This window comes from Pteronotus mesoamericanus, unplaced genomic scaffold (genome assembly GCF_021234165.1).
Source record: "Pteronotus mesoamericanus isolate MK-2021 breed Mesoamerican mustached bat unplaced genomic scaffold, CSHL_Meso_final contig_116, whole genome shotgun sequence".
NCBI classification, from domain to species: domain Eukaryota; kingdom Metazoa; phylum Chordata; class Mammalia; order Chiroptera; family Mormoopidae; genus Pteronotus; species Pteronotus mesoamericanus.
This window is the reverse complement of record NW_026555027.1, coordinates 10600809-10624654: the sequence shown is the minus strand read 5'-3', so window position 1 is coordinate 10624654 and position 23846 is coordinate 10600809. Positions and strand designations below refer to the sequence as shown.

General features: G+C 45.7%; 1 protein-coding gene across 7 annotated transcripts in view; it reads right to left on the bottom strand.

The window, feature by feature from the left end:
* PCBP3 (poly(rC) binding protein 3) overlaps window positions 1-23846 on the bottom strand; it is a 215770-nt gene that overhangs the window by 30958 nt on the left and 160966 nt on the right. For 6 of the 7 annotated variants that reach the window (XM_054579258.1, XM_054579216.1, XM_054579224.1 and 3 more), the window contains 2 exons: window positions 2453-2607; window positions 109-132 (listed from right to left, as the gene is read on the bottom strand). In XM_054579258.1, the coding sequence (XP_054435233.1) occupies window positions 109-132; window positions 2453-2607 (179 nt within the window). Of the gene's footprint in view, window positions 1-108; window positions 133-2452; window positions 2636-23846 lie in introns of those variants that run through there. The other variant, XM_054579267.1, reaches the window with a different exon arrangement.

Below are 23846 nucleotides of genomic sequence, written 5' to 3'. Positions count from 1 at the left end.
TTCCCTTAGGATCCTCACTGCACAGAGACACTGCTGCCCTGCAGGCACCCCCCCTCCTCCCACAGCACAGAGGTCCCAACAGAGGAATAGAGTTTGCTTAATAATTACCTTCCCGATGATACTTCCAACTTCCTGTAAGAAAGATCACAGAAAGCTGACATCATACAGCAGGAGAAAAGCACCTATGACAGACACTGCAAACCCATCTGTTCTGAGTGAGGAAGGGACATTTAGACAGTTATAAGAGGGTTTGCAGGCCCTATGTATACAGGGTCCCTCTGTGCCCATCTGACCACTGCTGACCCTGGTCCTGCTCTGACTGACTGACAGCTAAGCAGAGGAGGATGGCTAGCTGCTTTCCAGCTAAACAAGTTGAGAGGAACACCATGCACTTAAGGCCAAAAGGAAACCCTCAAAGAAAGATGAACAATAAAATCTCCCTCAATTTTGTGATGTAAAGAAAAGTTAGCACTGCCTTTGCTACTTTACTTTTTTTAGAAGTTAGAATATTCAAAGACACCCTTGAACTCGCCATCACAGTTCTAAAGCCTGGAGTCCACAATAGTTTGGACATGTAGTCCTGGCCAGGACTGCTTGTCACAGCACTTCTTTGCCCTGGATGCATAGTGCCACTGTGCATCTCACAGAGGCAGGACCAGCCTGCTTCTAGCCACAGAGAATGACATCTTTCAGAATAAAACTCATTGTTATCACACCAAAGTCCTCAGTAATTACGACTTTTCCACTAGGCCATGGGGAACACATGTGCACTGGGAACTGGGACAGCAAAGGGCAACTGGGCATAAGGTAGTGACCCCTCTGGCAGTTGGTCAGGGACTTCACATCCCATGGGCACAGTCTAGTGCTTATTGTGGCCACTGAAGCTGCAGATAAGGGCCATATAACTGACCCCACAGACTGTCTACTATGGTGCATACCGAGCTTCCATACCCTTGACCAAATGCCACCCCTGGCTGAGGGAAGGAAAGGCTGGTGATCATCTCTCTATTACAGAAAGGGATGCTCTGGGTGTGAGCACTCCCCTTTCTAAAAATCTAGGGTGGGCAGATCCACAGACACAAGACCAGAGCCTCTGCCAGCCCTGGCAGGAGGCCATGTGCATCCTGGGAATCAGGCTTCTCATAGCACAGATGTGGGACAGTGGAGGAGCGAGGATGGACTCTGTGCCATTGGACTGGAATTAGGGGTGTCAACTACTGGCACCCAATCTAGAGAAATCAATATGTAAATAAATATGCAAATGTATATATGCATGTTCGTGTGATAATACAAAATCCACACGTGTACATACAGGCACACATACATGCACAGGCACACATGTATGTTTCCCATCTTCATCTGGGACCCACAATAGAACAAAGCCAATGATCACCCCACATGCCCCAATAAAAGCCTCAAACACCATCCTCCCCTCAAAGAAGTTAGGCTTCTTTGGAGGAATGACTGACTCCAGGACTGTAGCAGAGAAAGCACAAGATAAGTACTGAGTAGAGTTTTGGGTCAGAAGCCAGGCAGTACTGTAAAAATGATGGGCCATGTCAAAGGGACATAAGAGCCAGCCTGGAGGGGCCCCCACTAGCCAAGTCAGGGACAATATGAGCATCAAAATAAATAATGAGAGAATGGAGAATAATTGGATAAAACAGCAAATCCCAAGTCAGTCTATGCAGATGTGAATGAGTGAGTAGATGAATGAACGCACGGAAAGCCTGCTGACAAATGGGGTACTTACATAGCATCTACATACCCCCAACAATGACTGCCTAAGTACAGTGGGAGAAAAGCAGTTCTAGGCGGAGACACCTGGCAGGTATTTCCCTACTTAGGTGATCAGTAATGGGACACCCTGAAATCTGGACCACCTGGAAGGAAAGCTTCTGTGACTTTCCTGCCAACAGTGAGGAAATGTCAGTAAAAGCCAATGTGAACCAATTCTACAAAAAAAAAGACAGGAACTTTCAAAGGTGAAAGGCCGAGGAAGACCAGGACAATTCCTCCAGGTTGAAAGAGGCTGGAGATGTGACAAGAACATGGAGTAGGAGGCCACCTTGGAGTGCCCTATTGGGAAGGGCAGTGCAGGGATGACTGGGACTGTGAAAGAAGTCTGTGGTCAGGTGGCCAGAATGGATCAGCACCCTGTCCTGACTTGATGGGCGCAGGTGGTAATGGAGGAAAATGCCTAAGCATGTAAAAAATCCGTTAATGTATTCGGCAATAATGCATCAGATGTGCAACTAACTAGTTTCAAATGGTTCTGGGAAAAGTGTACTTTAGGTTGGATTGTTCCTGCTCTGTAAGTCTGAGGTTACTTAAAATTTTAGAATGCATAATACAATACAGAGTCCCCAGCAGTGGACAGGACCTCCCTTCCTCCCAGCTGGTCTGATATCTTCTTAGGAGAGTGACAAAGGTAGGGCTCACGCTTCTGTACCTTTCCATGCATTAGCAAGCGGATCGTCAGGGTCACGTTCAGGCCACCTTCTGAGACCTTGGACTCCATCTTTCTCCCAAAATGCAGCTGGGGGTGGTAGGTTAAGGTGCCAAGGGTGCTGTGAGGAAGGACAGATGGGGCCCAGATGGTGTCACCTGGAAAGAGAATGCACAGATGCTGCTGAGAACATCAATGGCCAATGCATTGGGGGATGTCCTGGCCTCTGGGGGAGTAGGAGGCTGCTGGTGAGAGGCAGAGGCTCAGGAAAAGGCTTCCTTGGCATCCACGGAATGACCTGCTGGGGTACAGGGCAGTGGGGGGATGGGGTTCAGGAAAGTCCTCCAGGGACAGATCCAGCCCTACTGCTCAGTAACTACATGACAAGTGCAGGTCATCAAGCCTTCTGGCCTAGGTTTTCATTTTTATGAAACAAAGGAACAGCTCTCTTAGCTGCCAAAGGGGGACTCCCCCAGTAAACCCTGGGGCCCTTGTGTGCATCAAGCGAGTGCCCACTGTGCTATGAGGTTAATGCTGCCCGTTCCTTTCACATTGGTGCCAGGATCCCCACCCTCCTGCTGTGACTCCTTTTACCCTTAAAAAGTCAGGAAATTTCAGGTATTGCTGTGCCCTTGACATCCAGAGTCGAGATACCTTGGTAATCCTCACTTCTGAAGTGGATTTAGTCTCTATCAACTAAACTGCCAAAGAGCTGAGCATCCCTGTAAGTTTTCAGAAAATGGTTTGTGCCCCCATACCATTGATCTGTTTGTAGTTTACTTTCTGCAGACAGCTGGCTCGGAGCTCAGCCCACCAGACAAAGTGAAGGCTCTGCTTTGTGAGTTACCAGCAGGGAGTGATTGTGGGCAGTGAACCTCGAGGACTGAAGGAGGAACTCAGTGTGCCACAAGGCTGCCTGCTGGTGCTCAGGTCCTCAGGACTTAGCCTGAGTGGGTGAAACATGGAGGACAGTGTCCAAGCAGTGACCTGAGCCCCCCACCCAGGTCTGCATGGGGGTCCTGGCTACAGTCCCTTCTTGGGGAGGATCCAGGTCCTCTTCTGGGCTGGATTCTGAGGATAGGTCACCTTCACCCCGGTGTATGGAGCAGCTGCACGAAGACAAGCACCTGTGAGGATTTGAGCAAGGGCAGGTGAGGGCTGGAGTGAACAGTAGGGAGGGGCTCTCAGTTCAGACAGGGAGGGGTCTAGGAGAGGCAGGCATGCACAGCCCAGATACTGGGGGGTGGCTAGGGTGAACCTGACCCTGGCTCTAGGGCTGGGAGTTGCTACTTCACTCTGAGGGCAGGGGTCATAAGTGAGTGTAGCCTTTCTTGGAGTTTGAGCAGGCAGTCTGGGCTCCTGTCAGTGCAGTGCAAAAATGGGGTGGGTGCTGGAGAGCCACCTGCCTGGATTCACAGGAACATGGCAGGGGAATGCAGGGGTGTGTGTACAGGGATATTGCATGGTGAATGGGTTAGGGGACATGTGGGTGCAGAGACATTACAGGGTCATGGGGGTCCCACAGAAAGGAGGAGAAATGAGGGCACAAGTGGCAACAATAGGAGCAGGGGACCCACTGGTCTTGGATAGAGTGCGGGGGGCAAGTGGGGGCACAGGGGATGGGGGTTATAGGGATCTGACAGCAGAGTGTCTTTATTAGTCATAAAGGGAGGAAGGGCTGGCTGGGGGAACTGTGCAGATGATGCCCAGGAGAGACCCTGAGCCAACCCTGCAGGGCAGCATGACAGGCCTTCAGGAGCCACCACCTGCCCAGGTACATACCTGACAGTGTGCCAGGACAATGAAGGATGAGGCTTTGGAAGCCCAAGAGGAACCAAGGCTGGATCTACAAGAGTTCCTCATATACTACACCTCACATTTAGTCCCTTCGTTAATGACATCACATTGCCTATGCTGCTGCCTAAATCTTTCAGGAACAAAAGTCCTGTGAAACCTGATTGTGTCCTCATACACCCACTAGGCTGTCTGGACATTGGTCCCATGATATAACTTGTAAAGATGAGAGGCTCTGTCCACACACAGGAGAGATTACAGGCTAAAAAGGTAAGTTTTTCTTTTAACCGTACAGGGTTTTTTGGGGGCAAAAAGTTGTTTTTTCTTCATCAAGATATTTCTGCTAAAAAACATGCTAAAAGGAAAAGACAAAATAAAGCACTTATGTGATGTGTAACGGACACCTGCAAAGAGCAGTCACGGGTGATTGATGGGCATAGGCAAAATTGACAGCTACTAAAGCATTTCTGCAATAATAAGCACTCACATTTAAAAATGTATTTATAGGTAGCTTCAACACACTTGAACTATTAGTTCTAATTATTTGTAGTTAGAACATTTAAATAGCAAAGATTTTAACATGAAGGTATAACACACAGCAAAAGAATTTTTAAAATCTTCCTTATGAATGTCCCCTATCCTCAGTCCAGCACAGTAGTCACTAGCCACATGTGGTGGTTTATATTTAACATAAAAAGTTCACCAGCCACATTGATGTGTTGAGCAAACAGCCCCATGTGGCTGCTGGCTGCAGATGGAGGAGCACAGACAGAGAGCGTTTCTGTCCCCCAGTTTTGGTGAAAGGCTCAGGTCACGTGAGCACTTGGAGGATAGACCCTGGAAAGGAGAAGATGCTCTAGCTCCAGTGACTGATAATGACACCAGATACAAGCACTCCTTCCAACAGAGGCACCCTGCAGCAAGCTCTTTCGACTCCAATATGTAGAAGGGCAAATTCCCAGCACCCATACACTGGATTGCAAGGTGCCAGGCTGGGGAGCCTGCCTCATTTTAATTAGAAACATCTCCTGTGTCAGGGGGACAGGAGGGCCCTGCAGCCTTCTGTTACGTAAATGTTTCAGCCCATGGTGAAGAAAGTGGGTCAGCGAGTGCCAGGGGTGCTGCAGGCTCCAGGCTGTCAACTACCATCAGTCACACAGGTCAGTGAGCTGCTGCAGAGGCCAGTGCCTTCCTTTATCATACACTGAGAGTGTGTGTAATAGTGCTCTCTGCAGACCGGTGAGAACAAGGAACAGTCCAGGGTAGTGGTTAAGGTCACCTGTGACACAGTACCCTTGACCCTGAAGAATTCACCCTGTGCCAGCTGGCTAGTGGAGTCAGACAGAGAGTGGCATGGGGCAAGTGACTTCTCCAGGATAGTGGGCCTCTCACTGGGTATGGGTCATCCTCTGGTTGTTCAGCCAGGCCCCAGGACACCTGCTCATCCTAGGCAACAAGGGTGCCTGGGGCCTTGCTCCCACTTCAGGGGCTGCCCTGCCCAGGAACTCAGAGGAGCGAGTCGGGGAATCAAGGGGAAGTAGCCGCCAGACTCCTGTGGTTACAGTCACCTAAAAAAGTCAGAAGGGTGTTCCACCAATTGGCAAATTTCTCTTGCCAGCTTTCTTTTGGTTAGTGTTAGCATGGTTTATCTTCCTCATCTTTTATTTTAAACTTCTTTGTGTCTGTGTACTTGAGTTTCTTGAAGGCAGCATACACTTAGACCTGCTTTTCTTTTTGTCTTATTTGATAATCTCTACCTTTTAATGGGCCACTTAGACCATTTGCAGTAGCTGCTGATATGGCTGAGTTTAAATTGATCATTCTATTTGTTGTCTATTTTTACCATCTGTTCTTTGTTCCCCATCTCTATTGTTTATTTTCTCTGCCATCTTTGGATTAAATGTATGTATTTTATGATGCCAGTTTACCTCCTTTGTCCAATTATTAGTTACAACTCTTTGTTTCGTTATCACAGTGGTTGCTTTAGGGTTTAACTCATTACAGGACAACACCTAGTGGTCTTGGCCACTTTACATGGAGTATAAGAGCCTCACAGCATTCTGTTTCCACTTATGCTCTCACTGGCACTGTCACTACCATACACTTAAGTTCTACCTATGTCATAAACTCTACAGTACATTATTATTTTTGATTTAAACAATGATCTTCTAAAGGGATTTAGAGAAGAAGGAAATGTCTCATTCTTACCCATTCTTCACTCCTTAGCGTGGATTCAAATGCCCACCTGCTGCCATTTTTCCTCTACCTGAAAAATTTTCCTTGATATTTTTGGTAGTGCAAGTCTCCTGGTGATGAATTCTCTCAGCTTTTATTTGTCTGAAGCGTCTTTATTTCACCTTTGGTTTTGGAGGTCATTTCACCTGGCAGAGAATTCTAGGTCAACTGTGGTCGGGGTTTTTTTGTTTTTGTTTTTTTGTTTGTTTGTTTGTTTGTCCTGAAGAGATGCTGTCCCCACCTCCTCACTCATCTTGTTCCCAGAGAGGAATCCGCCAAGTCTCACCTCTGCTCCTCTGTGTCACATGTCTTTTCCCTAGTATAGAAGTTGTTTTCTTAATCACTGGCTTTGAGCAATTTAGTTATGATGTGCCTTGTTCTAGTTTTCTAGTCATTTTTTGTTCTTGGGGCTTCCTTGAGCTTCTTGGACCTGTGCCTTACAGTTTTCATCCAATTTAGAAAATTGTGGCCATTGGTTTTACAAATATATTTTCTGCCCTGCCACTCCTCCACTTTCAAGGCCTCTGAAGATACATACATTGGTTGCTTAAAGTTGTGTCACAGCTCACTGATGCTCTGTTCATTTTCTCCTACCTTTTTTCTCTGTGTCTTTAAGCTTACTAACTGTTACTCTGTGATGCCCAATCTGTGGTTCCTACCACCAGGTATACTGTTTATCTCAGACCACAGTTCTCACCTCTAGGAATCGGTCTGGATCCTTTTCTTTTTCTTCTATCTTCCATGTCTCCAATTGTTTAGTTATAATAACAATTTCAGCATATTGTCATCCTTTTTGAGTCTAGGTCAAGATAGCAAACAGCGAATTGGGAGAGCACAAGCCACTGACAGCTTTGACAAGGGCACTTTCTTTATGGGTCACAGAGTGAGTATTCAGCAGTACTTGGCTCAGACCTGGTCTCCCAGGGTCAGCACACCAGCACTTTCACAAGCCAAGATGAAGGAGACCTGACGACTGGGTTGGTTCTTCAAGTCTGTTGTTCTTTCCAATCCTGTGGGCTGGCACATGGCTGTAGTGCAATGGCAGACAAGGTACCCTATTCCATTTAGTTTGATCTATAATGAGATGATCCAAACCTGCAAACCCCTGGTTTCCTGTGTTGAGTATTTCCAGAGCCAGGGCATCTACTGGTGGAAGCTGATCTCAATTCCCAGGCAGGGTAGCAATAGCCTTCAGATGGTAGGTACATGTACTTGTAAGGGCTCCCCTTGGTTTTCAAAGATTTGCCCTCTAATGCCACGCTGGAGAGAATTAGTGGGAAAAGAGGTGGGTTTTGTGAGATTGTAATCCCATATCTAGAAGAAACCTCCATGTACTTAAATGTTCTTCCCACACCTGTGCCCCGAAGCCAAGGGGCACTTAAAGCAACAAATATTTGTAGCTATTTCAAAGTAATGCCACAAGCACGTGGCAGGGAGACTAAGTTATAGACTGTTCAAAATCACAAAGTGACCTAACTGGGTCTCCTAACACCACTGCAAATCCTTTCCAAGAGTAGCATTTGGAAGGAGAAAGGGAAAAGGTGGCTGTAGGACACTGGAAATTAAGGGGAGGGGCTGGTGTGACACTGGGTGAGCAGATGGCCCACATTTAAACACTGCCTATTGGGAGTGCCAAGTCTTCCCGTGATAATGACCAGATTTTCTGCTCCTTGGCCCTTCTGCAGGCAAGTCTGTGGCTTGAGGAGCCCCTCTGAACTAGGTCTGCAGGGAGCCAGGCACTCAGGTTCCCATGATCCTATCTGGGCCATGTCTTTGCAAATGAGGCATCAGGAGAGAAGTGGGGAGGAAAGTCCTTACAATTTCTAAAGATATCCCAGCCTTTGTCTTAATAATTCTTCTCCAGTCAAAGGAAACAAAATAGAGTGCACTGGTATCTCTGCTGCTGTCCCTGGCCACTCTTGGAAGCTGGTCCTGAAGTCACTTGGAACTTTCCTGTCCATACTCTGCCTCCCCCAAACCACCACAATTTTGTCTCCAGAGATGAAGCAGACCCAGGAAGGTACATTCAGGAAGCAAACATACGAGGGTGATTTGACATGCAAACCTTGTAATCATCACATATATAGATTCTTTCCCTGTACATAAAACACATTCATTTAAATTTCACTTAAAACTCTTGACAGATTTAAGAAGTCAGTTTCAATGGGTGGTTCTGTGACATGGCTGAAACTGAAGTTAGGAGGCAGCAGGAGGGTGCATGTGATGCCAAGCGCCCAGTCACTTGCACAGGAAAATTCTGCTGCTAAGCAGGCATTTGTAGAGGGAAGACAGCTGAGAATGATTGCTGATGGCATCTCCGGAAAGGCTCAGTGGAGCCACATAGCCTGCCTCAATGTGGCACAGCCCACCCTGATGTAGCATACCCCACCTGGATGTGGTACACCCAGCCCCACCATGACACCATCCATCCCAGTATGGCATAGCCAGCCCTCATGAGGCACAGGAGACAGGCATCAAAGACCAGGGCCTGAGCCTGCACTGCCTGTTCTCACCCAGCTCCTTCCTGTAGGAACACACAAAGGCAAGAAGCAGATTGAAATTTGCCCCATAGGTAATTGGTAATTAATGACTTTGTTAATCCAACAAGTATTTCCTTGGCAATTACTAAGCTGCAGGCAGTGTGCCATCCTACAAAGATACAGATAACAGGACAGGCCTGTCAAAAAATCACTATGGCAACAGTGACAGGAGATAGAATAAGAAGAGGGACATCACAGGACAGATCTGTCATTGCCCTCCCCCTCAATATAAAGCCATCTGGGAGTTAGTCACAGGCCAGGATGAGTCCTCAGGCAGCAGCACTTGAGGACTGTGAGAGGCTCCTGAGGGAAGCTCTAAGAAGGACTGTCACCACCCTTACTTCCCAGAACTACTTCCAGGGCAGCAGTTATGTAGGCGTCCTGTCCTAGAAGGACAGTACAGCTGCGAGATTCCAGTTCAGGAAAGGAGGTCCTGCCCCACCATAGACCCCTGTGCCTCACCTAGTGGGGCAGTGCTCACCTGGTAACCCAGTGCCTCACCTGGTAGCCCAGTGCATACCGGATGGTACAGTGCCTACCTGGTAGCCCAGTGCCCACCTTATACCCCAGCATTTACCTGGTGACCCCGTGCCCACCTTGTATCCCAGTGTGAGCATGGCCAACCTGCAGTGACAGAGCAGGAAGGCCTAAGCATTGGAGACACCTAGATAGCATCTGCTGCCCTTTAGGGTATGATCCAGGAGACCCAGGTGGCCCTGGGATTTTGAGGTTGTCTAGATCCTTCTTGAGTGAAGCTGAATGGCGGAACCAGTGATCCTAATTCCCACCCCAGCTTTTCCCCTACTCTATCTATTAGGAATTCTGGTAGGCTGACATTAACAGGGATCACCAACCACACAACTAAGTGACCTGGCACTCATGGCTTGCTTTTCTCTTTGAGAAAGAAATTGGAAGGGGACAGTGAGCTGGCGGAGGGCAATTGTAGACTGTGGGAGGTGAGGATGTGGAGGGACAGGAAGACTTGTGACCATATGGCTGAGGGAGGAGGAGGGGAGATGTTTTTATAATGGAATGCCACTCAGCCATAAAATGGAACAAATTATTTTGTACTCAACATCCAGGGTGAAGCTCCAGAGAATTAGGCCAAGAGTAAAAGTTAATCCCCAAAGGTTACACACATTATAATTCCATTTATATGACATTCTTGAAATGAGAAAATTATAGAAATAGAGAACAGATTAGTGGTTGCCAGTGGCTGAAGAAGGGGTGTGGACAGGAACAAAATGCTTGTGGCTATGAAAGGGCAGCATGGAGACCCTCTGGGGATGGAATGTTCTGTGTCTTGTCTGTGTCAATGTCAACATCCTGGTTCTGATATTCCCATTGTTGTATTCTAGATGTTACCACTGAGGGAAGCTGAGGAGCCTGGATCTAGTATTTCTCACAACTGCATGTGAATCGTTACTTCCAATACAAAATTTGTTTTGAAAGCAGCTGCTATCACCTGAGATTATACCAGACAACTCTCAATTCATGACAGATTAAGGGGACCAAATATTTCCTCTGATAATTGAACAAAACAACCATCTGGACACTATATGAAGTCATGGAAGTTATAAAAAATTTAATATCAGAGAGCAAAAATCACCAGCTCCTCTTGAGATGGAGCATTTAGACCAAGTTCCTGGCTTCGATGCTAGTCAGAGGGTCTATCTCCTTCCTTCACCCACCTACCCCCATACCTTCTTACACATGCTCACCCACTCACAGATACAACCACTCACCCACTTATACATGCATCCACTCACACACACATTCACTCACACCCACTCGCCCATTCACGCATCCACTAACATATATACTTACTCATACTCACACACTTACATGCTAATCTACTCACCATGAAGACACTCACCCACTCACAAATGCACTCACCCACACATACACTCACCCATTCATGCTCACCCAAGCACATATGCCCTCACCCACCTGTCCACATATCACCCACTCACACCCACACATACACACACACTCACTCACTCATATATGTGCTCTCTCACACCCATCCCTACACACCAACTCATGTGTGCACACTTAAACAAGCACCCACTCACACCCACTTGCACACATACAAACCCACTCATACATGTACTCAGATCTACCCCCACACCCACTTATGCAGGCACACTCACTCAAACAAGCACCCACTCACATTCACACACTCACCTGCACATGTATTCCCCCACTTACATATACATACACTCAACCACTCATTCATGCACTCTTACCCACCCACCCACACATAACCTACTTGAACATACACACTCACCCACCTGCACATGCACACATTCAGCCACTCATACATGCACTCACAAGTACTCAGCCACTAATTTGTCCACCCACTCACCTACTTGTACATGCATACTTACACGTTCTTGCATGTGGTTGTTCCCCCAGAGGCTACTTCAGTATGTGTTGGTACTGGGCATGTGGGGGCTGTGGCAGACATGTCCCTTGAGAACCTCTACTAATAACTTGGGCTCAGCCTGTCTCAGGAAGATACAGGTCATTCTGGGGGCCAGCAGAACTTGGAGGTGTGCGCAGCCTTTGTACAGGGCTGGCCTGGTGAGCGGACATCAACTGTTCTGCACAGCTCAGGGAGCATGGGTGTAGACAGAATGTTTGGGGATGCACAGAGGGTACCCATGACTCTGAGAATTGCACAATCCTGTGTTGCTTTGCCCCAGTTTGTGGTAACAATGTGACGGTGCCTCCAAACATGACAAACACAAGGAAAACGGACTTCCAGCCCTTTCTGTAGGTAAGGGGCCAACACCAGCCCTTGCAAGGTGGGTTCTGTGTGTCCCAGGGAGGCGCTGAGACTCTGCACCTGTTCCCCCCAGGGCAGACAGAGAAGTGCATACCTGGTGCCTGATGGCCCTGGTTGCAGTGCTCAGAGAACATGGCCTCTCTACAATCACACTCTGTGGCCATCAGCTCCTGCACTGGAACTCATAGAGGAGACACATCTTGTCTTATATCACCAGTGACTTTTCAGGACCACAAGTCAGGCTGTCCTCCTCTTGCTGACACCCCTGGGTATCTTCCCCATCAGTTATTCAAGCCAGGCTCCTTTCCCACCACAGCGCTACCCCCAGGCCTATAGACAGTTACCCCTTCCCAACCCCTCCCAACCCCACAGAACCCCAACCAGCTCCACCAGCCTCCCTTCCTGGGACAGGCTGGGTTCTTCCACCTGCCTGCCTGCTACCAGGGGCCTTCTGCTGAGGGCAGTCACTACCAGGCCTCTACCTGCACTCCCTAACAGCCAGCACCCCATCTTTCCTGGGCCCTGTCCTCCCCTGAAGCCCTGGCCCTATTGCACTGGGGGCAGCGGACATGTTTATCTCCATTCAACACTGAATTCCAGTTTCTAGCATAGTTCCAGGCCCACAGGAGGGCAGAAAAATTCAGTACAGATTTAAAGATTAGGTTAATACATAAAATGAGCACCAAGCTCCATTTACATGGCCTTGCAGTCCATTCTAAATCAGAACTTATTTTTAAACTCACATACTCATGAAACAGCCAAGATTACATGTCCATTTCTCTTCTCTTTATTCATTCACTTGGTCACTGATGGTTTGCTGGGGCTTCTGTGTGCTAGAGTGGCAGGGGGTCTCTGGAGGACACACTCAGCTGGGGCAGCAGACCACCCAGCTAGCCAAGTAAAGCTGGAGACCCCTGGGCCTTCTGGGGAAAATGGGACCTGTTCCCACATCCAAGCTAGATGACCTTCCTTTCCATCCCAGGCTCAATCTAATTTGCAAATCCATCAGTTCCCAGTAGAGGGCAGAGGAAACACACATCTTATTAAGGCCCATAAAAAAGTGCAGAAAAATACAAAAAAAAAAAAAAAAAAAAAGAACAAATCCCTCCCCAGAAAACAAAACAAAGGACTGCCATACTCTCTAAATTCTTGAAATAAAGGACTGTTTCTGTCTGTCTGTATTTGAGCTGGTCCAATTTGAAAAGGTTTATAGTTCAGTTTTCAGTTTCACCGCTTTCTGTTATTTAATTATTTCCTCCCTCTGCTTTTTTCTTTTAGTTTCTTATGGTGGAAGCTTAGATTTTTTGGAGACCTTTTCTCATGTTAGTACTTCATACTATAAATTTCACTAGAGGCATTGATTTACTTGTATCTTATAAATTTATGTATATGAGTTCAAAATATTTACCAATTTTCTTTGATAGTTCCTCTTTGACCAGCACATTATTTAGAGGTGCATGTTTTAATTTTCAAGTATTTGAAAATTTTCTAGTTATCTTTGGTTATTGATTTCTAGTTTAATTCTACACTGGACTAAAAGAACACTTTTTATTATTTCAGTAATTTAAAATTCTTTAGGCTTTTATTCTTTTGCATAGAATATGTTCTATCTTGGCAAATATTCTGTGTGCACATGAAGGCCACGCTGTGCCATTCTGCTGTTGGTGGGTGACCTGTAAGATCTAGCTGGTGGACTGTGCTGTTCAGTACTTCTCTATCCTGACTCTCTGTCTTCCTGGTCCATCAGTTACTGAGAGAGCAGAGATTAAATCTCTAAATTGTGAATTTGTCCTTTCCTTCTTTCTGTTCTATCATTTTTTGTTTTGTGTATTTTGAGGCTCTGTTATTTGATATGGATGTACATTTTGAACTGATATGTCCTCTTGGTGAACTGATTGTTTTCTATTCATGCGATATCCTTCCTTATCCCTAGTCATTTTCTCTGTCCTGAAGCTTACTTCATCTGACATTAATGTAGCCACTCCAGCTTTCTTTTGACTAATGTTCATTTCTCTGTCCTTTAACTTTTAACCCGCCAATATTATTGTATTTCACATTGGTGTCTTGTTGACTGCACAGAGATTGATCTTGCTTTTTTTATCTGCTCTGATTCTCTCTTTTTAAAAAATTTTTTGTTATATTTATTTTTTTACTGTATTTTATTACCATTTATCCCCCTTAATCTCTCACTTTTAATTGGTCTATTTACACAACTTACTTTTTTATATTTGTAGATTTAATAATTATTAACTCTAATGCATGCGTATATAGGTGTGTGCATAACTTTGAAATACTTTTAGCTCCATGAGTAATTTCAGAAATCATACAGTTTCTGTGTATCCTCACCAGTTTCCACTTAACTGGCAGGACTTTATCAAAACCAGTGCCAGACATGGATAAGACCCTATTAATGAATTGCCCCAGTTTTTCTATACCTGTTTGTTTGTTTGTCACGTATGGGTCTGTAAAATTGTGTCACATGTATAGATTTGTCTAACCACCTGCGCAAGCAGGATCACCAAGAACAGATTCCTGTATACTATCCCTTCATAGTCACTCATTCCTCCAAACCCAAACCTCAGGCAACCATTGATCTGTTCTGTTCACTATACTTCTGTTGTTTCTAGAACTTTACATAAATTGAATCAAACAAATATAATTATTTCAAAGAGTTCTTTTTTTCAATCCATATAATAATGCTCTCTAGAGCTGCCAAGTTGTTGGACATAACAGAGACTTGTTCCTCTTTGCTGCCCAGAAGCATTCCACTGCATGGTTGCACCACAAGTTGTATGACCAGTTACCGGGAAGGACACCTGGGTCAATTCCAGTTTTTGTCAATTACAAATGAAGCAGCTAAGAACAACAGTGTGCACAGCTTTGTATAAACATGTTTTAATTTTTCTGTGATAAATAGCCAGGACTGTGATCACTGAATTGTATGTTAAGTGTATGTTTAACTTTATATAAAACTGCCAAATGGTGTGTCCGAGCAGCTGCGCCATTTTCCATTCCACCAGAACAGAAATCCTGGGATCTCAGCGTCTGTGTCAGCACTTGGGACTGTCAGTGTTTCACTGTAGCCATGTTAACAGACGGCAGTCAGACCTGGCAGTGGTTTAGTTTCTTTTCCCCTAATAGCAAAGGATGTGAACATCTATTCATGTGCTATTTCCTATCCACTTGTCATTTTTGGAGAAGTGTCTGCCTCAGTCTTTTGTCCGTTTTCTAACTGGACTTTTTCTTACTGCGGAGTTTAAGTAGTTCTCTACAGATTGGGCTACAACCCTTGTTGGAGTGTCTGGTTTGTCTTTTAAGAGTCTTTGGCTGCTCAAATGTTTTTGTGACCAACTACAATTTCTCAATTTTATCTTTTATGGCTTTTGTTTAAAGCTCTTATCTTTTATAGGCGTGCCTAACCCTTTCTCCTAGTTTTCTACTAAACAGCTTGTTTTACACTTTATATTTAGATATTTGATCCATTCTGAGTTAATTTTTGTATAAGGTATGAGGTAAATCACGAGGTTTTTGGGGGGGTGTGCTTTATTTTTTTGTATATAGAGATCCAACTATTTCAACATTATTTCTTAAAAAGACTGTCCTTTCTGTATTATATTGCTTTATTATCTCTGTCAAAAACCAGTTGTCCATAAATGTATGGGTGAATCCTGGGCTCTGCTCTGTTTCATCTATGTGTGTGCTTATCTATGTACCAATATACAATGTCTCTTACTGTAGTTTCACAGTGCCTTAAAATTATTCCAACTTTATTCCTTTCAAAATTCCTTTGGAATAACTAGTTTCTATGTATTTTCACATTTCAAATTTGAAAGTCACTTGTTTATATCTACAACCACGCCTGCTGGGATTTTGATAGGAATTGCATTAAACTTATAGGTCTAATTGGGAAGCATTATCATCTTTACTATGTTGAGTGGCCCAATCTATGCAAACAGGATCTTTCTTATTTAAGTCTTCTTGAATTCTATCATTAGTGTTTTATAGTTTTCAGCATACAAATTCTGTCTATACCTTTTAGATGTATAGCAAGTATATAACTTTTGGAATTTCTGTAAATGGTGATGTGCTCTGAATTCTGGTTTCTATTTGTTGATAGCATATAAAACATTATTGATCTTCGTATGTTGGCCTCTCATTCTTAAACAAGTGATCTTGCTTATTAGTTCGAGGAGGTTTTTGTAGCCTTAATGGGATTTCTGATGTAGGTAATTATATCATTTGCAAACACAGACAGGCTTATTTCCTCCTTCCAAATCTGTTATTTCCTTTTCTTGTCATATTGAACTGGATAGAACTTTTAATGTGCTGTTCAATAGGAGTAGTGAAAGTGGACACCCTTGTCTTGTTAGTGATTTTAGGAATAAAGCATTAGTCTTTCACCATTAACTATGATGTTAGTTTACAGGTATAGATTACTCCATTTTGACCAGAACCAAAACCACATTGATCTTTTATAATGATTAAAATGGCAAAATCTGTTTATAACCAGTACTAAGTGAAATCCAAATAAAATAAATTTTCCAACTATTCTTTTTTTTAAAAAAGAAAAGAATATTCAAATCAACAGAATTCTAATAAAATAAATACAGTCATAATAAGATGTAGAGCTGTAACAGCAGCAGCAGGGGAAGTAATTGGTGTATGTCGCAGGTGCTGTTACATAGGTTAACACTTCTGTCCTAAGGCAGGAAGGCCAGGGCCATCTCCATTTACATATAAGAAAAAGAGGGGCTGTGAACTGAGTAACAACCAGTTGGTTCCAGAGCTCACGCTCCTGACCACCAGACAGATAAACTCTATGCATTTTCATGCTAGTCAAATATAAAAACCAATGACTGTATTTGTTTCAGACTTGAAGGAAAGTCTCATGGTTGAAAATGGCTTGTAACTTCCAAGTTTTGAGGCTTTCTCTAGGGATGGGCACAGTAAGTAGATTTGGATATTAAAACAGAAGTGGTTTACAGCTATCTGGAGTTTATAACAGTATCACACTCATTGCAAATGCACTAGCCTGTCTTCTCCAGCATGAGATTCCTTGCCCAGAGAAGGGAGCAGAAGTCCTGCCAATGAACTGCCACCCAAGGCCCGCATGGCTATACTGAGTACGAGTCAGGGTTCCCATCAGCTATGCTTTTTCTAAGGCTGTATCTGGGTCTCAGCTGTCAGGGGAGGTGGTTAAGATCAGAACCTCCGGGAACAAGTGCAGACGTGATTTATTGTGTTTAACAGCTCAGTGACCCATCAGGCTGTAAGAGCCAGTATAGCAGAAACCAACAGAACTTATTAGCTGCTTTCTGCTCCTCGAGAGACTCACAATGCAGATTGTGTCCTTGGGGCCATGGAGGGGAGGGGTGTTCTGTCCTGTAATGCTCTTGCCAGTTGCAGTTAGCATTGGAAAGACAGTCAGGGTTTATACAACCTGACTTCAGCAAGCATTCTGCAGAGCCTGCTGGCTTGTCACTTGCATGCACACAGACAAATGTGATGGGGCTGGGGAGCCAGTGGCCTGTCCCCCCTCCCTCTCTGTTCAGAGGCCCCGGCATGCTGGCCTCACATCAGTAGCAGTGTGGAGCTTTTCTCTTTCCGGCAAGGTGTGGGTTTCCCCCAGTCCTAGCTCTGAGAAAGTGCCCAGGGTTTAGGGTGTGACCTGCCTCAGAATGTCTATAACATGTTTCAGGTATTTCAACCATGTGTTCAAGGTGAATAACAGCTCTGCTGTGGAGACAGGGCAAGCTTCTCTGAGACCCGGGTCTGGTTCTGGCTCTGCCATCCCCGCCTGCCCCTGTGGTGATGAGCTCTTGTGCCCAGCACCTGCACACAACATGTACTCAGTCTGTCTGCACACAATCTATTTTTCCACAGACTTTCTGGCCACAGTGGGAGGCCAGTCACAGCAGGGACATTAGTCTAAAACACTCAGTTAATACCAGGAGCCTAGCACCAGGCACCAGACAAAGGAGGACAGCCATCATTGTCAAGTGGCTCTCAGTTTGGTGGACAAATCAGACTGCAGGCTGGGACAGCTGGCAATTCCAAAGGTTGAAAATCCAACCATCCCTACTTCAGCCCTCAAACATGTGTTCTAGATAGGTTAGGGGTCTATAAGTCCCTCTTCTGGAAGGAAGGAAAGGAGAGCTGTGTATGGCATCAGGGTCAATGAAATACACTGAGGGGGAAAGGCTGGAGAACGGTCTCCATGTCTACTGCACTAGGAAGCATTGCAGTAGAGGTGAGAAGCATTGCAGGAGGGTGGGGACCCCTCCCTCCTGCCCTTGACCTGGACTGAAGACATTGCCTAGGCCATTGCTGGTAGACATCTGAGACCACAGGGAGAAAAGAAGCTAGGTGTGGGCAAGTGGCAGTCAGAGAGTCAAGATGGCAGATATGCAGGGCCTGCCTGATTTGGAACTCTGCAGGCCCCAATCAATGAACAACCTGAGCTTTCTGATGTCCTGTGACTGGGTTCAATGCAGCTCAATGAACAAGAGCAGGAATAGAACTGTGCTGACTGAGCCCATGGCATTACAAGGCTGGGACTTGACCTGATGACAGAGGTGTCTGTCTGGGAATCCTCCCAGATGTCACAGTGGATCAGACACATAGCACAACTGGGAAGGGAGCTTCCCAGTGACAGACGCCCCAAACCCTCCTGTAACCTCTTGTGTGGGGACACACACACTCCACTGTGGGTCTGTGCTCCCTGAATTTCAGGGTCTTGCCAGGCCCTTGTTAAGTGTGTTCCCATGACACAGAGAGAGGCCAGCAAGACAGGTACAGATCACAAGACTGGGTATATAAGATTCAGAAAAATCTACAAATAATTAAAAGAAGGGATGGGTTTCACAGGGTGACTAGAGTGATACATCTCTACACAAGCAAAGCTAGGAAATATAATTTCTTTAAATTCCAATTAAAAAAACATAAAAAAATCAGAGTTGGGATAATTCTAAGAAAAGGTATTTTAAACATCTATATAAAAATCTATAAAACTCTATTAGGAGAAATTAAAAGAAGGGCTGAGAATTAGAGAATTGCATCATATTCATGGACTTGAATACTCAATAATTTAAGATGTCAATTCTCCCTAACCTGATCTGAAGAGTCACTCCAACAGACAAGCTGATTTTAAAATATATGTGAAAAAATTCATCAGGCCAAGTGTAGGCCAAGACATTCCTGAGAGAAAGACCTATTTCTCATAAAGGGAGGGCAGTTCAGTCTGTGTGACAGGGGCACAAGAATAGGCAACTAATCAATGTACCACAACATAAAGTCAGAGACAGGTACACACAGTGCAAGGAAGCAGAAGACAGTCTTTCCAATGAGTGGCACTGGTCAGCAGGGTCGGCAGGTACAGAAGGAAACCCTGCCTATTGATCCCACCCCCAAATAAATTCCAGGCGGACTGTGGCTCAACATGAGGAGACAACATAAAGATACTATCAACATGAAGTGAGGACAAAGACAGATCATTTAGACATGACAGCTCAGTGGTTCTGAAAAGACTGATATAATTGTCCACATTACAATTAAGGTTTGTTTGTCAACAGATACCATTAGAAGAGAGAAAAGGAGCCCAAAGAGCAGGCAAAGATATCTGTATTTCACTTACTCACTCAGGGCTCCTATTAAAAAAAATACTTAGAGATTGCCCATAGAGAAGTGGGCAAAGTCTTGACTAGCCACCTCCCAAATGGCTAAGGAATATGTCAAAAGGGAGTGAATCTCATCAGTGATGAAGGGAATGCAGGCTATAGTCACAGACTGGACAAAAGGATGGCTGACACTCAACACAACACAATAACAGACCCCCACGCAAAAGCCCTGGGCTGTATGGCCTGTGCTGGAAGGCTCTACTGATGCTCACACACTCTCATACTGGCTTCGCGCCTGTGTTGGCCATAGGTCTGTACTGTGACCCAGCACATCCAGCTTCTGAGAAGCAGAAATTCTAATATTCTGATCAAACACTAACAGAATCAGCATGTATAAAGAGTGATAATAACAAGACTGAAAGGAGGTTTATTCTTGGAATGCATGGGTGATTAATATCAGGAATTCTGTCCATGTCATTAATAAATTAAAGGAGAAACTCAATAACCATACAAATAACAATGAGAGCAACATCTAATGCTGATACCATGCTTACCATGTGCCAGGGCACTTTGCTCGCTGCAGTCTTTCAAGGAAGGTGCGTCCCCACTTGACCCCCAACACAGGGCTGGGTATCAGAGCTGGGATGTGGTGAATCAGTACTCAGACCAGGGGCAGGCTCCAGATCCCCAATGACCAAGTATGTGCTGCTTCTCAACAGCAGCCAGAAAGGCATTTAATAAAACTTCACAGCCATCAATGATAAAATAAAATAAAGTAAAATAAAATACGGAAAGGAGAAATGTCTTAAGTAAGGTAAAGACTGTTTACCCACCCCCCCCTGCAAAAAAAAAAAAACAACCCTCAAAACATTGATTTTAAGTCTGTGTTCTTGCGACTCTTTTTTTTTATGGGGGAGGAGGTGGAGCACAGAGCTTTTATTACAACAAAGGGACACAGATGATAATTTATACAAAAAGAAATGTGAAAATCAGGAAAAATTTAGGTAAATGTAACAGAAGAAAGGGTGCCACGCTATAGCACAAAAAGCAAAGGAGGCTAAGATTAGTTGAGTACATGAGATTTTTCATGAAAAATAAAGCCAGCCAGTTATGAAGGGAAATGCTGGAGCAAGGCTGCTCTGGTCCATGTGGACCCTGCGCAAAGGCCAAACCTTGCCTGAATCTACTCCTCATAACCATGTAGGATCCGAGCACTGCTTCCTGTTAGGAACATGTCACCAGATGCTCACACTGCCATGTTACCATAGGAACAAAGCTCTTCACTGCCTTCTGGCACTGATTTGTCCATTGACTAATGTGGCACCCCAAATAGACATCTCAACCCCTCCTCCTGGGGCACCCTGAGCCAGCCCCATGTGCAGTGCTGCTGAGGTCACAGCCCCTCTCCTCCCTGGCAGGAGATGCAGACCAGCAGCCAGAAGTTGCCTGGAACTGTCCTTCCTCTAGCAGACAGAGGGCTCTGAACAGTGGGAGTGAGCCCAGCATTCACACACAAGGAGTGATCACAAGGCCATTTACTGTCTGGGCCCTTGGGGCTGGTCAGGGCAGCAGCGCCCCCAGCCTAATGACTGGTCAGGGTCGGGGACCCCATGCACATTCTTAGCACTGCCTCAGAGCACAGGGATGAGGCAGGCTCAGTGCCTGCTCTCCTGTACTCAGTCACCTCTGCAGCAGAGGGTCTTCTCCCCTGAGGGCACTCTGAGTGCAGGAGGCAGACACCTGGCCCTGTCACAGGCACCCACCCTCCCAGGAGTTAGCCAGTATTATGCAGCCATCTTGAGGCCCTGTCCTTTGTGGGTATCTTCACGGGATGTGCACAAGTCAGGGCACCTCAGGGGACACAGGGGTTCTCCTTATTGAGAGGATTGGCTTCCGTTTCCTAAAAGGATGCAGGGTCATCTCAACCTCCAGAATAAGAGCAGGACCATGGGCACAGAGACGTGGTAACACTACTAAAAGAACAGTCAACTGTATGGTACGCAGACTAGACATGGCAGCCAGAGGCAGTGAGTGGCTCACCCATGGTCACTGAGAGGGTGGGCTGCTGGCAGGCAGTGAGCTATGAAGTGGAGACATACTGGCAGCCCTAGGCAGCCTGGTCTGGGCCCCAGCCTCACTCTCACCCTGCCATGTGCAGCAGAAGGGCCGGGGACCTAGAGGTCCAGCCTATGACCACAGGGCCCAGGAGCTTCCAGCCAAACCACACTGGTCCCAGGCCAGTCCTTGTGCAACTGTCTGAGGGAGAGGCATCGAGTCTGCAGGTCATTTAGGTCTTTGTGGGGCCCCAGTGGAGCAGGAGGGATCGTAATCATTTGGTTCTATTTCAGCAGCCCAAGATCCTGCCTGCCTCCTGTCAAGTCTCCTGGATTCATGGGCTCATGTTCTTACAAGATTCACACATTACAGACGAAATCACAAATACTCTTAGCTATGCCAGACAAGTAAGCTAACATGAGTTTATTTCTTTCAGTGTTATAATATTTTAATAATAATATCATTACAACGCTGACAAATGGCATCTGCTAAAAATATATTTTAAAAAAGGTGTGTGCTAAAGCAACTAAAACCATTAAGAATCTTCCCAAATGAAGGAAAAGAAAATTTAGGAAGGAAAGGAAGAGAAATAAAGACAGCAAATGTGAGTAAAACTCTAAGGGAAATAAAAACAAGAGCAATACAAGAAAAATAAATGATTCAAGTAGTTAAACAGAGACAATATTTATAAAGGTTAAGAAGATAGAGACAGCACCAGAGAGCTAAAAATTAAAAATAATTTCAGGGGGGAAAAAAACAACACAAGACAACTTAGATAAGAAACTACAATGACCAAAAAAAAAAGTAAAATAAAAAAAAGTTTAAATATGGCTAAAGGCAAATATGACAAAAATTCAGATTAAAAAGCTAAAAATACCATGAGCTGGAAATTGAGCCTAGCACTCCTGATTTGAAAGTGACTTTGATAAATGGGGGCAAGAGCACCAGTTCTGGGCCCTGCCTGAGGATGGAGTTGGATCACAAAAATCCATAAAGATCCAGTGTGCAAACATAAGAGGTGGTAGCCTAGGGACAGGTTCCAGAAATGCACACACATGCTCAAACCTGTGATCTAGCTGGGAAAACACCCTCCCCTCAGTGCCCCTACCCTGTGTTCCCCACTGGGCATTAACTGCCCTATCCACTGAGGAGGGAAGCTGAGAGCAGGAAGGGGACTGGCCAGGGGACCTGGAGGGAGCAGTGGTGGGCCTATCCCTATGTGCCCCGTACCATGTTAAGGGGTTTGAACTCGTACTCAGGTCCCCACCCTTTGGGAAACCCACTCTGCGGAGAGCCAACCAATGGTCTCATAGAAGGGGGCTCTACCTAAGCACATTTTGAGATCCCTGGCTGTCCCTGCCCTTTCTGCCAGACTCGCTCTAGGGGAGTAAGGGGAAAGCTGATAATGGCCCCTGGGCACCTGAGGTATCCTGGCAGCTTCCAGGGGTGGGGACAGCCTTAGCATAGGAAATTGGCTGGGGGGGGGGCAGCGAAACCACCACCTTCCCACAGCAGTGACCGCACTGGCCATGGGTGGGGGGTGGGGGGCGGCAAGGGCTGTCTGGTGCTATTGACAAAATTTAATCCCTTGACTTCAATCTGCTGATGGTCCCTTAATCTGAAAACTGTGTAGCAACCAACACATTTAATTTACTTGTAATGGGTTTGGTTGTTTTTATCTGCACGTGTGTTAGAGGAAGATATAGTGTGTGGACGGCCAAGCTCAGTATTGCCACTGGACAAGACACAAAGGAAGAGATGCTGCACCGGTGAAGCCAACAGGACAATCAGATAGGGGTCCACATTCTTAGATCTGGTCCTACTACAAACAAGGGCTTTGCTGCAGCAGGACCTAGAACTTATCAGAAGACAGGTTTCCACTGACCTGCCCACAGCCAACCCCAGCACTCCATCACTAGGGCAGGCAGTAGTCCAGGCTCTAGTGATGACTCATCACCCTGGGCTTCCTTCTGCTTCCTCCTCAGCTAGCCACTGTGTCCCAGCATGCCTGCCCATTTCCTCAGCACCATAGGCCAGGGTCTTTGCCAACTGGGACTGCAAATGAGGGATGATGATGGGGATGGGGAAAGTGGCGATTCTCAGGAAAGCCCAGTCAGGCAGTGAGCTTTCTGTGCTTCTGGAATTCTGGTCAGGCAGCTGTGCCGGAGGCAGGCACTGTGTACGCAGCCAGAGGACAGGCCAGCATTCTCGTCATGCTTCCTCCCTGTGCGCCCCAGCCCATTCTGAGATAGGGAGCTCTCGAACCCAGGGTGTCATCTACTGAAACCAGCTGTCCATTCCAAGATGTTACTCTGGAGGTTCTTTGGCAATTTCAAGCTGAGAAAGTAAAAAAGTACTCATTTCTT